Source organism: Elaeis guineensis, chromosome 11, assembly GCF_000442705.2.
Source record: "Elaeis guineensis isolate ETL-2024a chromosome 11, EG11, whole genome shotgun sequence".
Taxonomy (NCBI): domain Eukaryota; kingdom Viridiplantae; phylum Streptophyta; class Magnoliopsida; order Arecales; family Arecaceae; genus Elaeis; species Elaeis guineensis.
In genome coordinates, this window is record NC_026003.2 from 118,853,704 (window position 1) to 118,869,057 (window position 15,354).

The window sequence follows — 15,354 nt, forward strand, 5'->3', positions numbered from 1 at the left end:
CTTATCAATTAGACTAGAAAATGTGGCTCCATTAAGCGATGTCATCCCTTTGTTCTGATCTATTTGCAAAAAAAAAAAAAAGCATCGCTGTCATGGCATGCAACTACCAAACAAGAGGGAACTTATGTACGATAAAGTCCCTTCTTTTTTTTTTTTTTTGTTAGTACAAGGGTTCCAAAGAACTAAAGGAAAATTCATCCCCAAAGGAACAAACCGCAGGTCCAAAACGAATTACAACCCTTTAGAAGATATATAAAAGAAACACCCACAAAATAGAAAGGCAAAATATAAAATCCTGACGATAAAGTCCCTTCTTTAACGAGGATGGAGAGAGGTCCATGGCCAGCCTCCGTGTTTATGTCCCTTGGATTAGCGGTATGATTCCAATGCATAAAGTGCAAAAAATACTCTTTAAAAGTGTTGCAGCCAATCTCTTCATCGTCTGATCGTCAGGAACGAGCACCTGTAAGAGAAAGTCTACACTGATCGGAGATGCCTCCGACGGGGACCCTCCGACGGTCAAGTCAGAGAGGAGACTAGACAACAGTAGAAAAGAATCAAGGAGCTCAGCGAGAGAGAGAGAGAGGGAGAGTAAGCCCAAGGGTTTCGAAGGGACCTCCTTCAGCGCTGTTGTCTTCCCCGTTTTATAGTAGAGCGCGGCATGACGCCGTCATTAATGGCGCAGACAATGGAAGGAGTTGTCAAATCGTCGGAGGCTGTCAGAGTCGTCGTGGACTGTCAAATCACCGCGGGTTGTCAGAACGAACCCATGTCCTCGGCAGGACAATGTCCCAGAGCAGCTATGCCGCATGTCTTTGTCAGAACGGCGGCCCTCAGTAGTCGTACGACGTTTGAGGAAGCCGACCGACCATACGTCGGTATTTGGTTGTGGGATGTCGGGTGATGACCCGGAGGCACCGTCGACTGGTCAGGTGTCTTGCTTAGGTCGGACGTCTGCTGCCACCCTCGACAGTGAGTCGGTAATAGGGGTTCGGCCGCTCGATCGGTCGGGAACAGCATGGGTCGGTTTAGCCGACACTCCTTCAGTCGGACAATGTCGGAAGCTACTATCGGCAGTCGTCGATCAGTGCGGTCGGTAGAGTCGGGCGTCGGTCGGAGTTATCCGTCGGTCTCGGTCAGATCGATCTGAGGGTAAGTCGGCGTATGAGGGTCAGTCGGTATATCCCAACTGTTGCCCCCCCCCACTCCTGAGTCCGATGTCGTGTTGGCTCGCTTGAACACGTGGGCGACAGCTTCGGGTAAAAAGAGTGGTTTTCCGTCATGTCTTGCCCCGACTCTGGCGATCGCATCAACGAACGATCCGATGTCGGTCGTCCCGACTGCAGGTTGAGCATGCATGTCGGGTTGGAGGTCGGCCAACCTCCGAACGTTGCTCGTCGACACGATCATTCCGTAGAGTCTGATGGTCGAGTAGCGTCCGACGTATTTAGATAGGATAACGATGGCAAGTCGAATATCCATTGTCTGGCCCCTGGATCGGGTGTGCACGTCGGGACGTATGATAAACGATGGCAAGCCGAATATCCTTCGATCGATCGTGACCGGATCGGTATGTCGCAAGTCGAATATCCGTTGACGTAGCATGTCGAGTCGTATGATAGACGGTGGCAAGTCGAATATCCTTCGATCGGTCGTGATCGGATCGGCATGTCGCAAGTCGAATACCCGTTTCCCAGACCTTGGTCGGGCGGGTACGTCGCGGCATAGATTCGGCAATCGACGATCGAGCCGTAGATTCGACGATCGAGCCATGTTGGTCGAGGCCTTTTTACCTTCAGAGACCGAGGCCGTCAGTTCGGCGATCGGTGATTGAGCCATTGATTCGGCGATCGACGATCGAGCCGTGTTGGTCAGCAATCGAGCCGTTGGTTCGGCGATCGACGATCGATGATCGAGCCATTGATTCGGCGATCGATGATCGAGCCGTGTTGGTCGGGGCCTTTTGCCTTCAGAGGCCGAGGCCGTCGGTTCGGCGATCGGTGATCGAGCCATTGATTCGGCGATCGGCGATCGAGCCGTGTTGGTCGGGGCCTTTTGCCTTCAGAGGCTGAGGCCGTCGGTTCGGCGATCGATGATCGAGCCGTTGATTCGGCGATCGACGATCGAGTCGTGTTGGTCGGGGCATTTTGCCTTCAGAGATCGAGGCCGTCGGTTTGGCGATCGATGATCGAGCCATTGATTCGACGATCGATGATCGAGCCGTGTTGGTCGAGGCCTTTTGCCTTCAGAGATCGAGGCCGTCGGTTCGGCGATCGGTGATCGAGCCATTGATTCGGCGATTGATAATCGAGCCGTGTTGGTTGGGGCCTTTTGCCTTCAGAGGCCGAGGCCATCAGTTCGGCGATCAGTGATCGAGCCATTGATTCGACGATCGACGATCGAGCCGTGTTGGTCGGGGCCTTTTGCCTTCAGAGGCCGAGGCCGTCGGTTCGGCGATCGGTGATTGAGCCGTTGATTCGTCGATCGGCGATAGAGCCGTGTTGGTCGGCAATCGAGCCGTTGGTTCGACGATCGACGATCGGTGATCGAGCCATTGATTCGGCGATCGACGATCGAGCCATGTTGGTCGGGGCCTTTTGCCTTCAGAGGCCGAGGCCGTCGGTTCGACGATCGGTGATCGAGTCATTGATTCGACGATCGAGCTGTTGATTCGGCGATCGATGATGGAGCCATGTTGGTCGGGGCCTTTTGCCTTCAGAGGCCGAGGCTGTCGGTTCGGCGATTGGTGATTGAGCCGTTGATTCGACGATTGGCGATCGAGCCGTGTTGGTCGGGGCCTTTTGCCTTCAGAGGCCGAGGTTGTCGGTTCGGCGATCGATGATCGAGCCATTGATTCAGCGATCGGTGATCGAGCCGTATTGGTCGGAGTATTTTGCCTTCAGAGGTCGAGGCCATCGGTTCGACGATCGGTGATCGAGCCGTTGATTCGGCGATCGACGATCGAGCCATGTTGGTCGGGGCCTTTTGCCTTCAGAGGCAGAGGTCGTCGGTTCGGCGATCAGCGATCGAGTCGTGTTGGTCGGCGATCGAGCCGTTGGTTCGGTGATCGACGATCGATGATCGAGCCATTGATTCGACGATCGACGATCGAGCCATGTTGGTCGGGGCCTTTTGCCTTTAGAGGCCGAGGCCGTCGGTTCGACGATCGGTGATCGAGCCGTTGATTCGGTGATCGACGATCGAGCCGTGTTGGTCGGGGCCTTTTGCCTTCAGAGGCCGAGGCCGTCGTAGATTCTCTGCTCCTTCGATCTCTATCAGGATCTGCGCACGAGGAGTGGGAAGAGGGGTGTTGGAGTCATACCTGCGATGCGTCGGTCTCAGACTCCGTTGTCGGGATGAGATCCGTCTATCGGTGGGGCTCGCTGGGTTTAACAGGAGCTCGATTTTTCTTCCGCTTCTTCTTCTGACCCGTGCCCTCGGTCAGGTGCCGATCGAAAGCTCCTTCGTCCGCGCGCATATATTTGTACACGCGCTCCAGCAATTTGGCATACGTCCGGGGGAGGGTCTTGTCCAAGGAATAGGTGAATCGAGACCCCCTTAGTCCCCTCTTCATGGCTGAGATAGCCATGTCTTCGTTGAGGTCCCGGACCTCAAGTGTGGCCGCGTTGAACCGGGCCACAAAGTGTCGTAGAGTATCATTTTCTCCCTGCTTGAGGGAGAAAAGACTGTCTGAGGTTCGCGGTGACTTTCGGTTGGTGCTGAAATAGGCCAAGAAAGAATGTTCGAGCTGCCCGAAGGAGTGGATACTTTTCGAATGGAGGCCGGAGTACCAGGCCCTGGCAGCTCTGCGGAGTGTGGCAGGGAAGCCGATGCAGAGAAGGGCATCGGTTGCCCCTTGGATCGTCATGAGAGCCTTGTAGCTCTCCAGATGGTCAATTGGGTCGGTGGAGCCGTCGTAAGGCTCCACGTGAGGCATCTTGAACCGACTAGGGATTGGCTCGTCGAGGATGAGTCGGGAGAGAGGTTGGGTGGTCCGGAAGTCGACGTCGTTCGAAGACTTTTGGCCATCCACCTGGAGTTGAGCGAGCCGACAGTCGATTTCTTCGAACCTGCGTTCGTAGTCGTCCAACCACTGGTGTTGAGAAACCCCAGGAGTCGAACCTCCCGAAGAATGTGAGGATGAGGCGGACAGTGTCCTCGGCCGCTTCCCCTTCCTTGCCCACTCCAGCTGGGAAGGAGAGGGATGTCGAGACCGATGAGGGTCACGCCGTGGCCGCCTCGCTCCTTCTCGATGGGAGTGCTGAGGTGGCTGCTCTTGAAGGGGAGACGGGAGCTGACGCAGGTGTCGGCGGCTGCTTCTGGACGGCATAGGGTGCGCCGCCGGTTGTTCCGCCGACGGTTGCGGCAACTGAGTCGGTTGCTATTGGAGGCTTTTGACTGCATCCGTCAGAACGGTCATTTGCCGCACGATCGCCGCGATTTGCGCCTCCGTAGTTACCACCAGATGCGGAGAGTTGGGCTCCGCCATGGAAGGTGGAGGAGGGGTCTCTTTCCGACGGGAAGAGCGCTTCGCCGACCCGATAGCCCTCGATCGCTGAGCTCTGGTTCTTGTCATTTCGAAAGGATGTTTCGAGTTCTGTGGAGGTCGTGATCCCCCCAACCTGACGCACCAAACCTGTTGCGGCCAATCCCCTGGTCGCCTGGAACGAGCACCTGCAAGGGAAAGTCCACACTGACCGGAGATGCCTTCGGTGGGGACCCTCCAACGGTTAAGTCAGAGAGGAGACTAGGCAACAGTAAAAAATAATCAAGGAGCTCAGCGAGAAAGAGAGAGAGAGAGAGTAAGCCCGAGGGTTTCGAAGGGACCTCCTCTAGCGCTGTTGCCTTCTCCATTTTATAGTAGAGCGCGGCATGGCGCCGTCATTAATGGCGCAGACAATGGAAGGAGTTGTCAAATCGCCGGAGGCTGTCAGAGTCACCGTGGGCTGTCAAATCGCCGCAGGTTGTCAGAACGAACCCATGTCCTCCACAGGACAATGTCCCAGGGCAGCTATGCCGCATGCCTTTGTCAGGACGGCGGCCCTCAGTAGTCGTACGACGTTTGAGGAAGCCGACCGACCATACGTCGGTATTTGGTTGTGGGATATCGGGTGATGATCCGGAGGCACCGTCGGCTGGTCAGGTGTCTTGCTTAGGTCGGACGTCGGCTGCCACCCCCGACAATGAGTCGGTAATAGGGTTTGGTCGCTCGATCGGTCGGAAACAGCATGGGTCGGTTCAGCCGACACTCCTTCAGTCGGACAATGTCGGCAGCTACTATAGGCAGTCGTCGATCAGTCCGATCGGTAGAGTCGGGCGTCGGTCGGAGTTATCCATCGGTCGTCGGTCAGACCGGTCCGAGGATAAGTTGGCATATGGGGTCAGTCGGTATATCCCAACAAATAATTTTTTTTTTTTGTTAAAAAGCATAGATCATACATGATGTGCACGATATTGTACTATTATGAAGCCATGAATGACTGTCATTAAGACATGAATGGCCATCAAACAAGATATTCATTAGTTATAGATGACGTGTGTATTATTTAACGACTGTCTACCGCAGCTATCCAAATATATACAGTATTTTACAGTAGATGGAAGTAGTAGATCTAGAATTAGTGATCCACCACTATATCACTCAATTGGAAAAAATTTCTTAACTATCAACCACTTGCTCTTGGTCTTGGTTTATTTTCTTCCCTCTCCATTGTTTCATTTTCTGTTTTTAAACTTAAGAAGTTGCCTATTTTATGACAAGACGAAGGGACCACGTCTTGAAAATGATTTTTTTTTCTTATAAAAAAAAATACTTTCTACCAAATAAAAAAGAAAAAGGGACCATGTCTTATTCGGAATAAAATATAAAATGCTGGCCCATTCATTTATCTAATTGTCGTAGCAAAAGCGAACACTGACGTGAAAGTGGTTTTCTTGAGGTGGCGACCACCAAGGCACCAAGAGAGGGCAAAATTAAATTCCCTTGTAGTAAAGTCAGAGGACATTGGATCTGAAATTATGAAATTTCTTAATGACACTAGAACTGATGTGGCTGCGACGGTCTTTAGTAATATCATGCTTTCAGCATACCATCTTACTTGCAAAGAAAGGCTGCATGTGAACAATTGCTATAGATTTCAGGTTGAGAATCCAAGTGAGAGAGAAAAAAATTATTAGATAGGTTAGATCAAAAAAAAAAAAAATCAATCTAGATTTATATTAGATCTAGTCCGTCTAATAATTAAAAAAGAAAGAGAGAACAAAATGCATCCTTTTTCTTAACCAATCAATGTGCGGGTTCTGTGAAGTATACGGCTTAGATTCACAAGTGACTTCCTCCTGATTTGAGCCACTTCCCACGGCATTTTGCAGATAATCCATCTTTAAAGTCCTAGAGTAAAAAAATCTAAAAAAAAAGACGCGGAGTACCACCAACAAGGTCACAAAATAAGTTAAATTTATATTTATTGAAAGCCAAAGTTTTCCGGTGCACGTATCATGAATCAAACTTTCAAAAACACGGGTAAAAGTATAAAAATCACGGACAAAAGATTCGTCAAGACAACTATTAGCTATCTTTGAACCGTGCTTCCCTCCATTATTATTCTAGTTTTTTTCAACCTACCAGCCGACCAAATCCATCACCATCAAGCCATAGATTGCTTCGGCGGCACTTCGGATCTGGCTGCTGACTCTCGTACATGCCCTTTGAGTCGTATAAAAAATAAAATAAAATAAAAATTATTTTTAAAAATATAATATCTGAAAAAATAAATTTTAACGCATTCAGATGATCATCTATATTCTTAAAAAATTATATAAAATATATATTATATTTTTATAAAAAATTATTTTATTTATAAATAATTTTAGAAAAAAAATCTCAATTCTCTTTTCATGAAAGAAAAATCAAAAACCTATATCTCATATAGTTTCTTTCATAAAAAATAAAAAATTTATTCAAAGAAAAATCAAAAACCTATATCTCATATAAATTCTTTCATAAAAAATAAAAAACTTATTCAAATTTACCCCTGTAGAAGTATCACTTCAATCCATCTTCGTTTGAAACCTCCAACCGAACGAGTGGCCCCTTTATCATCATCATCATTATTATTATTATTATTATTATTATTATTATTATTATTATTATTATTATTATTATTATTATTATTATTTGAGGGAAAAAAAAACGAGTGGCACCTTCACCAACCTTTGTCCCCTGCAATTTCTGTCAACCAGAAGTCATAAATGCTGCAATGCCTGCAGCACATATTACCAAGCAAGACCCTAACGGAACTAAAAAGTCTAAAATCAATATTATTTAAACTATATATATATATATATATATATATATATATATATATATATATATATATATATATATATATATAAAAGGGGAAAAAATGGGGGAATTCGCGCCTCCTAGGCGGTATATATTTTTTTTCTTTTTCATAATAAAAGCAAAAAATTCATATGGACAATGAATTAATCCACCACCCAGTACCAAACAATCCAACCGACGCCTACACCATAAAGCGAAGCCAGGGACATTCACGTGCGAAGCCCCGGCCGACCGCCGCTTGCACGTGCGAGGCCATCGCCGGGCTGTTCCAAGAACAACTTCCCTAGCTTCCGGTGCCGGATTTTCCTCGCCTCCTTCAGTCCCCGATGGCTCCGAATCGCCGTTATGCCGCCCGTCCCGATATTTCGCCCGATCTCCGTCGCCGATCCCGCTACAAAAAACGACAAAGAATCTAAAAAAATTTAGCCCAAAAAAAAAAAATGCCGACCCGAAGGTTCTAGAACTCGGCATTGTACCGTTCTGGAACAGAAGATGGGCGTCACCGCCGAGTATTTCCAATTCTGGAAAGAAAGAGGCAAAAGCGGTGAGAAAAACGGGCAAATAGAGAGAACAAAACAAAAGAGATCTCATCGGTGGGTTGAGCTGAACGGAACCTTTCGGGGTGGGATCGTGGGAGATGAGGTAGAGGAGGAGCAAGCAGAGAACGGTGAGGAGCGGGATGAGGTGGATGGATCTCTCCATCCTCGAGCTCGATCGGATCAGCTTCTCCACCTTGATATCCTCCTCCACCGCCACCGCCGCCGCCGCGACTCCGGCGGCGCTCTTCCGCCTCTCTTCCCTCTCTCCTCCGCCACCGTTCCCGTTCACTTGGAGCTTGGCCCCCGGCGCCCCGAGCGATTGCCTCTGCATGCTGTTATACCCCGGGAGAAAGCGAGAGAGAGGAAGAGAGGAAAAGGGGCTGGTGCTCGGTTCGTCTCTTAGTGGCGAAGGGAAATAAAATTCCTCTGTAGCATTCCTTTCCTTATATAGGATAAAATGGAATAAAACGGGTAGCTCATCTCGTGGATTCGGTCTCTGGGAACGCAAAAGGTAGGGTTTCCAAAAGGGCGAGTTTTTCTTAGCTGGAATTTTGGGTTTGGTTATTTAATTAATCACTAGTTATCATTATAATCGAGATTTATTCCGGGGGAATGGGTGCTAATTTCCATGAACATCAGAGTGGATCGGAGAGTTTGATTGGGTTCTGTCAACAAAAAGTTTGGTTGGAACAAAAAGTTTGGTTGGATCAGGAGAGGAGAGGATGCGAACGACGTAATGATTTCTTGGGCTTCGAAGAAAGCCATTGATCGATGGGTGGATGACTGTGATGACGTGTTCGATATCATAATAAATCATGTTATCGTGTACTCAAAAAAAAATAAAAAAAAATATATAATCGCTGTCATTACTTTACCATGCAGAATGGAACTTGAATATACATGGGACCCGCTTACATAATGTGACGTGAGGTTCATCGGATCTCTGGTGCGATCGCCGTATACACATCGGGGACTATAATTATACCATGCGAGCGAGTAAATGAATATTCTGTGGTATAATACTATTCCATTACTCGGAAAGTTATCCCTGTTAGTTACTTTTCGGCTCTCCTACAATTGATCCCGTGTTTCTAAAGAAATCAAACAAAAATCAATAAAGAAAAAATAAGGAATATCTTTTTTTCTTTTTTTTTTTCCATACAACAAAAACTCATCAAAAAAATAAAAGAATCATTAATTATCAAAAAAACAATTCAAAAAATACTTAATGATAAAAAATAAATTAAAATGATGAATCTAAGAAACCTGCATAACATAAGCAAACAACCTCACTACACTTCATTTAAGATCAAATTTGATCAAAAAAATTTTTTTTTTTTTTTTTACAACAATAGATATTAGATTCAACTAAATCAAAGGAAAATCATATAATATATTACAAAGAAATCTTGAGAAGATCCAACCAAAGAAAAAATCTGAACAAAAGAAGTTAAAAAATCATCACAAAAAATCTTCGATATCCAGCACAATCAAATATTTTTATCAAATAAAAATATAAAATTTTAGTGAATTGAATCTTTATTGAGTCCTTATTGAGATAGAAAATAAATGACAAATTTATATTCCTCTGATGCTAGTTTCTCATATGGAAGAACTTAATCTTTGCTTAGGGCTAGCAAACAGCACGAAAAGATAGAGGCTTTAGAGGAGGAAGGAAAAGACAACAAGATGGGCCCAGAGATCAAAGGCCTCGAAGGTTGAGAGGGGTAAAGACTCGTGAAGTTGATGAGGGAGCTGATGGTAGAGGCTGCAGCGGCATGGCAACTAGACTAGTCTTTGAAGATGAATTCCCACTAGAATGATTTTATGGATTTCTCACTAGCAAGAGTTATTGGTTAGCACAGTGTAGTGAAGAGGAAGAACAACCGATGGTGATCGACATAGCAGTGGAGGACTAGATCTCTCTCAAACTTCAAACTACTCCCTCAAGGGATGGTGGTGGGACAACGTTCTCTATGGTTATTGAACGTTCTCTATGGTTATTGTAGGTGATGTGATAACCTATATCAACTGCTATCTAATGGAGATGGATGCGTGGATCACATTGCCTCAATAAAATAATTGTTTGGAAAGCTATCTGACACTTAGATTTTGATGGCTAAATATTTCTCACCAAACTTTGGAGTAGTCAGAGTTTTTTCCAACAATTTAATTTAATGGGTATTTAATTACCGATCTCTTAATTGGTGCCGCTATAACAAAAATTTTTCGTTGGCCAAAACTATAACTCTCGGTTCCTATTTATCGTGACCCAACAATTTTGATACGAAATGATTTTAAATAATATCCAAAATATCCTTTCAAACCCCAAATTCCATCAAAAAGAAAAAGAAAAAGAGATAAGGTGAAGAAGGCTCCCAGTAGGTGGCGCGCCCGAACCCCATCTTTCCCTCTTCGGCCTGCCCACCCCGATCCCCGATGACCACCCACGACGGCCTCTCCTCACTGGCCAGTGACAGGATGGCCCCCCCTCCTCCTCGGTGCTCGAAACCCCTCTTCTCTCCCTCCCGACGACCGCCCACGACGGCCCTTCCTCCCCTCCCCACCCACGATGGCCCTCCTCTCCTCCTCGGTGACCGCCCGCGACGGCCTCCCCTCATAGTGCTCCCCATTGTCACCGGCATCGGCCTTCGTCGGTCCACAAAGAGGACTATGAGCCGCGAAAAATGGACCGAAAATGCCCTTTGGTCCACGCCTTTCCATGGACCACGCAAAATTTTATTTTAAATAATAAAAAAATAATATAATAAAAAATAAAATATATATATATATAATATATAATAAAAATAAAAAATATATAAAAATAATAAAAAATAAAAAATTATTTCAATAATCAAAATAAAATATATAAAAAATAAAAATAATATAACATAAAATATAAAATAAAAATTTGATTGATTTTGCAATCAATTTTAAAAATTAAAATATTATAAAAAATATATTACGACTGATTTTATAATCAATTTTTTTTTTAAAATTCAAAAATAATTATCTACCAATTTTATGATTGATTTTATTAATAAAAAAATATTTTAACAAAATTAGCGATCGATATTATGATCGATAAATTAATTAAAAAATTTAAAAATAGTTAGCGATCGATTTTATGATCTATTTTATTAATAAAAAAAATTAAAAATAATTAACGATTATTTTTGCAACTGATTTATTAAAAAAATATTTTAATAAATTTAGTAATCAATTTTGTAATCGATTTTAGCGATGATTTAGTGACCAAATTTGCAACCAATTTTTTAAAAAATAAAATATTATAAAATTTAAATTATTCTTCATTGTTACTTATTCACCAAATGAAATGGTCGTTAAATTAACATAGTATATAGTTAAATAACTATGATATACAGTTTAATTAATATGTTATATAGTAAATAAATACTATACACAGTTAAATTAACATGGTACATAGTTAACTAAACATGATATATAATTAAATTAACACAGTATACAGTTAATTGAATACGGTATATAGTTAAATGAATACTATATATAATTAACTTAACATGATTGTTAAAATTTAATATCTCAAGATTCGATCCACATTGAGCTCACAGCGAGATCCGCGATGAAAAATGAAGTCCAACGAGACTAAGATCATCCCAAATAGAGTTTGAACGAAGAAGATACGCGTGATTAAAGTCGATACGAAACTTGGTGCGACGGAGGACCATCGGCAGTGGGCTGATGGAGCAGCAGCGGTGCGGTTGCGTGCGGCCCAGGCACTGCAGCGCACGGGTCGGGTGCACAGGGCACGGCCCAGGCATGCAGGGCATGAGGGCCGGCCTAAGTCCAGGCGTGTGGGGCGCAGCGCGGGCCCAGGCGTGCGGGCCGGCCCAGGCCCACGCGCACCCCTGGGAGCCTGTTGCCCGATCCACCATGGACCGGACGGTGCATAGCCCACTATATGGACCGCTTGGGCATTTCTTACACGTTTCTCATGGTCCATGGCACTATTTCATGGACTGGTGCGTGATCAAACGATGTGGGTTGACTGCGGTGATGATTCGACGGTCTGTGGGCTTATTTGGGCTTGATTAGGAGTCTTTAATCTAATTTAAACTGGTTTAAGGCCTTTAAAAGGCCCTGATGCTCAATAGAGAACTGCGTGGGACGTGGTGGCGCGGACGGCTTTGTGCGGAAACTAGAGAAAAGAGCCCGTGGAGAGAGAGAGGTTGAAACGCTGAGAGAAGCAAGAGGAGGGCTCTTGGATAGCGGACAGCGGTCACTTCAGGGGTTTAGGAGATCTTTTTAAAGAGAGCTTTTGTGAGAAAAAATTTTCTATAAGGGAGAAATTAGTGTACGAGGATTGAGGGTGAGATCTCCTCTTGTAATATTTTTTTTTCTCATAGTGAAGTTTGCATGCCCCATGGAGGCGAGCTCTTTTTTGGCTGATCCACGTATTTGACTATTTTTGTTTTATTTTTTCTTTCTTCCTGCTGCATCGCGCGGTATCGAAAAGGTCCTAGAAGGTGATGTTTTGGCCAGACATCCACCCAACAAATAGTATCAGAGCGAGGCAGTACAAGAACGCAGATTGCAGCGGTGGTGAGCAAGACTGAAGATAGAGAAGACATGATCAATCAAGATGGAGATCAACAAGTTTGATGGAAAGAGCAATTTTTTCTTGTGGTAGGCAAGGGTGAAGGATGTGCTCATCCAACAAGGATTGATTGATGCTCTCTTGTACGAGGAGAAGCCGACCACTATGGAGGTGTAGGATTGGAGACGGCTACAGATGCAGACAGTGAGTACCATCCGCATGTATCTAGCGGATGAGGTGGTGATCCATATGCTTAGCGAGACTTTCCCAACGGTGTTGTTGTCGAAGCTCGAGGAGTTATATATTGCGAAGTTTCTCACCAACACTCTTTTCCTCTGGAGGCAATTTTATCAGCTGTGGATGACTGAGGGACAGAATGTGCAGGAGCATTTAAGTCACTTCCAAAAGATCCTCACCGACCTCCTCAATGTTGGTGAGAATGTTGAGGAGAAGATCAGGATGCTGATTTTGCTAGCATCACTTCTCCCTTCGTATGAGTCCTTGGTGACTGCTCTTCTAGTGGAGAAGAGCATCATCAAGATAGACGGATCACCGCGGCGATACTCCAGAATGAGGTTCTTAGGAGGGAGAATCCAGCTTCAAGCTCAGGTGGTGGTAGCTCAGCTTTGATAGTTTTTGGAGGAGCAGGAGGCACTAGACGGAGCGACAGGAGATCACGACGAAGGCGGTCCAAGTCCAGGAGGGACTTGAGCAAAACCAGATGTTACCGGTGTGATGAGTTGGGGTATCTAGCTAGAGATTGCTCTCAACTCAAAGATCGGACGATGGCTGCTATAGTGACGGCCAGTAGCAATTCAGAGGGAGATGTCCTGAAGATATCTGACAAGATATCTACTTCTTTCCAGCAGTGAATTTTAGATTCTGCATGCACGTATCATGTATGTTATAGAGAGGAACAGTTTGACTCTTTGAAGAATAGTGAGGGTATAGTTTATCTACCGGATGGATCGAGCTATGCGATCAGAGGCATCAGGACGGTCAGCTGGAAGACACATGATGGTGCAGTGAGGAGATTGGGGGAGGTCCGATACATACCCGATTTCAGACAGAATCTTATCTCACTAAGCAGACTGAATTCGGGAGGCTACAGGATGGTAGCTGGTGGAGGAATCCTGAAGGTGCTACATAGTGATAGGATTGTTCTGAAGGGGAAGAAGGGGAGGAAAGGACATTATTATCTGACGAGGAGCCCAGTGTGAGGTGGAGCTTCTGGAGCCAAGTGGAGCCCAGAGCAAGGTGGAGCTCCAGGTAGAGGTGAATCGAACACGAGATAGGAGACTCGAGAGGATGAGAAGCAACATCGCAAGGTAAGATTCCTATTACCGCAGGATGATGCTCCGAGTAGGTCTCAGGTCAGGAGAAGCACAGCATACGACAAAGATGAGATCGAGCGGACTGGTTCGACTTCCATGTTTGTCCATCCATGATCAGCAGGTGATTGTCCCAGGGCATGGGGGTGAGGAGATATAGAAGCTCTCAGAGTCAGGAGGAGGTCAAATATCGAGTTGAGGTGGAGATTGTTAAGATTTGATACCTCGAGATTTGATCCATATTGAACCCACAGTGAGATCCGTGATGAAAAATAAAATCCAATGAGATAAAGATCACCCCAAATAGAGTTCGGACGGAGAAGATACGCGCGATTGAAGTCGGCATGGAACTCGATGCGGCGGAGGACCGCCGGCGGTAGGACGACGGAGCAGCGGCGGCGTGGTTGCGTGTGGCAGCACGCAGGTCGGGTGCGCAGGGTGCGGGCCAGCCTAGGCCCACGCACACCCTTAGGAGCCTGTTGCTCGGTCCATCGTGGATCGGGCCATGCACAACCCACCGCATGGATCTTATGGGCAATTAGCATGCATTTCTCGCGGTCCATGGTACTGTTCCATGGACCGGTGCGTGATCTGACGGTGTGGGTTGATTACGGTGATGATCTGACAATCCGTGGGCTTATTTGGGCTTGATTAGGAGTCTTTAACCTAATCTAATCAGGTTTAAGGCCTTTAAAAGGCCGTGATGCTCAATAGAGAACTGCGTGGGACGTGGTGGTGCGGACGACTTCGTGCAGAAACCAAAGAAAAGAGCCCATGGAGAGAGAGAGAGGCTGAGATGCTGAGAGAAGCAAGAGCAGGGCTCTTGAACAGTGGATAGCGGTCACTTTAGGAGTTCAGGAGATCTTCTTAGAGAGAGAACTTTTATGAGGGAAAACTTCCTGCAAAGGAGAAATTGGGTGTATGGGAGTCGAGGATGAGATCTCCTCTTGTAATATTTCTTTTTCTAATAGTGAAGTTTGCATGCCCCGTGGAGGTGAGCCCTTTTTTGGTTGATCTGCGTATTTGATTATTTTTGTTTTATTTTTTTTTCTTCCTGCTGCATCGCACGGTATCGAAAAGATTCGGGGAGGTGGTATCCTGGCCAGACGTCTACCCAACAACAGTACATCATTAACTAAACATGGTACACAATTAAATTAACACGATATATAGTAAATGAACATTGTATACAGTTAATTGAATACGGTATATAGTTAATTTAATACTGCACACAGTTAATTTAACACTGCACATAACTAAATGAATTCTGCACTCAGTTAATTTGATATTGCATACAGTTAATTTAATACTGTACGCAGTTAGTTATTAACTATATGTAGGGTTCATTTAACTATATGCAGTGTTAATTTCACTGTGTGTAGCATTAAATTAACTGTATGCAGTGTTAATTTAACTGTGTACAGTATTTATTTAACTATATCTCGTATTTAGTTAATTATGTATATTATTTATTTAACTATGTACGGTGTTCATTTACTTTATATCATGTTAATTTAACTGTGCATCATGTTATTATTATTTTATGAATAATAAAATATA

At 45.2% G+C, this 15,354-nt stretch overlaps 1 protein-coding gene across 1 annotated transcript; it reads right to left on the reverse strand.

Annotated features, from left to right (window-relative positions):
* Positions 1–7,415: 7,415 nt before the first annotated feature.
* On the reverse strand, positions 7,416–8,400 carry LOC105053829 (uncharacterized). The gene is made up of 3 exons (XM_010935133.4): positions 7,960–8,400; positions 7,822–7,866; positions 7,416–7,736 (listed from the first exon to the last, which is right to left on the reverse strand). Exons 1-3 carry the CDS (start codon positions 8,213–8,215, stop codon positions 7,555–7,557), a joined length of 483 nt encoding a protein of 160 aa, XP_010933435.1. The 5' UTR covers positions 8,216–8,400; the 3' UTR covers positions 7,416–7,554.
* Between the last annotated feature and the right edge of the window lie 6,954 nt (positions 8,401–15,354).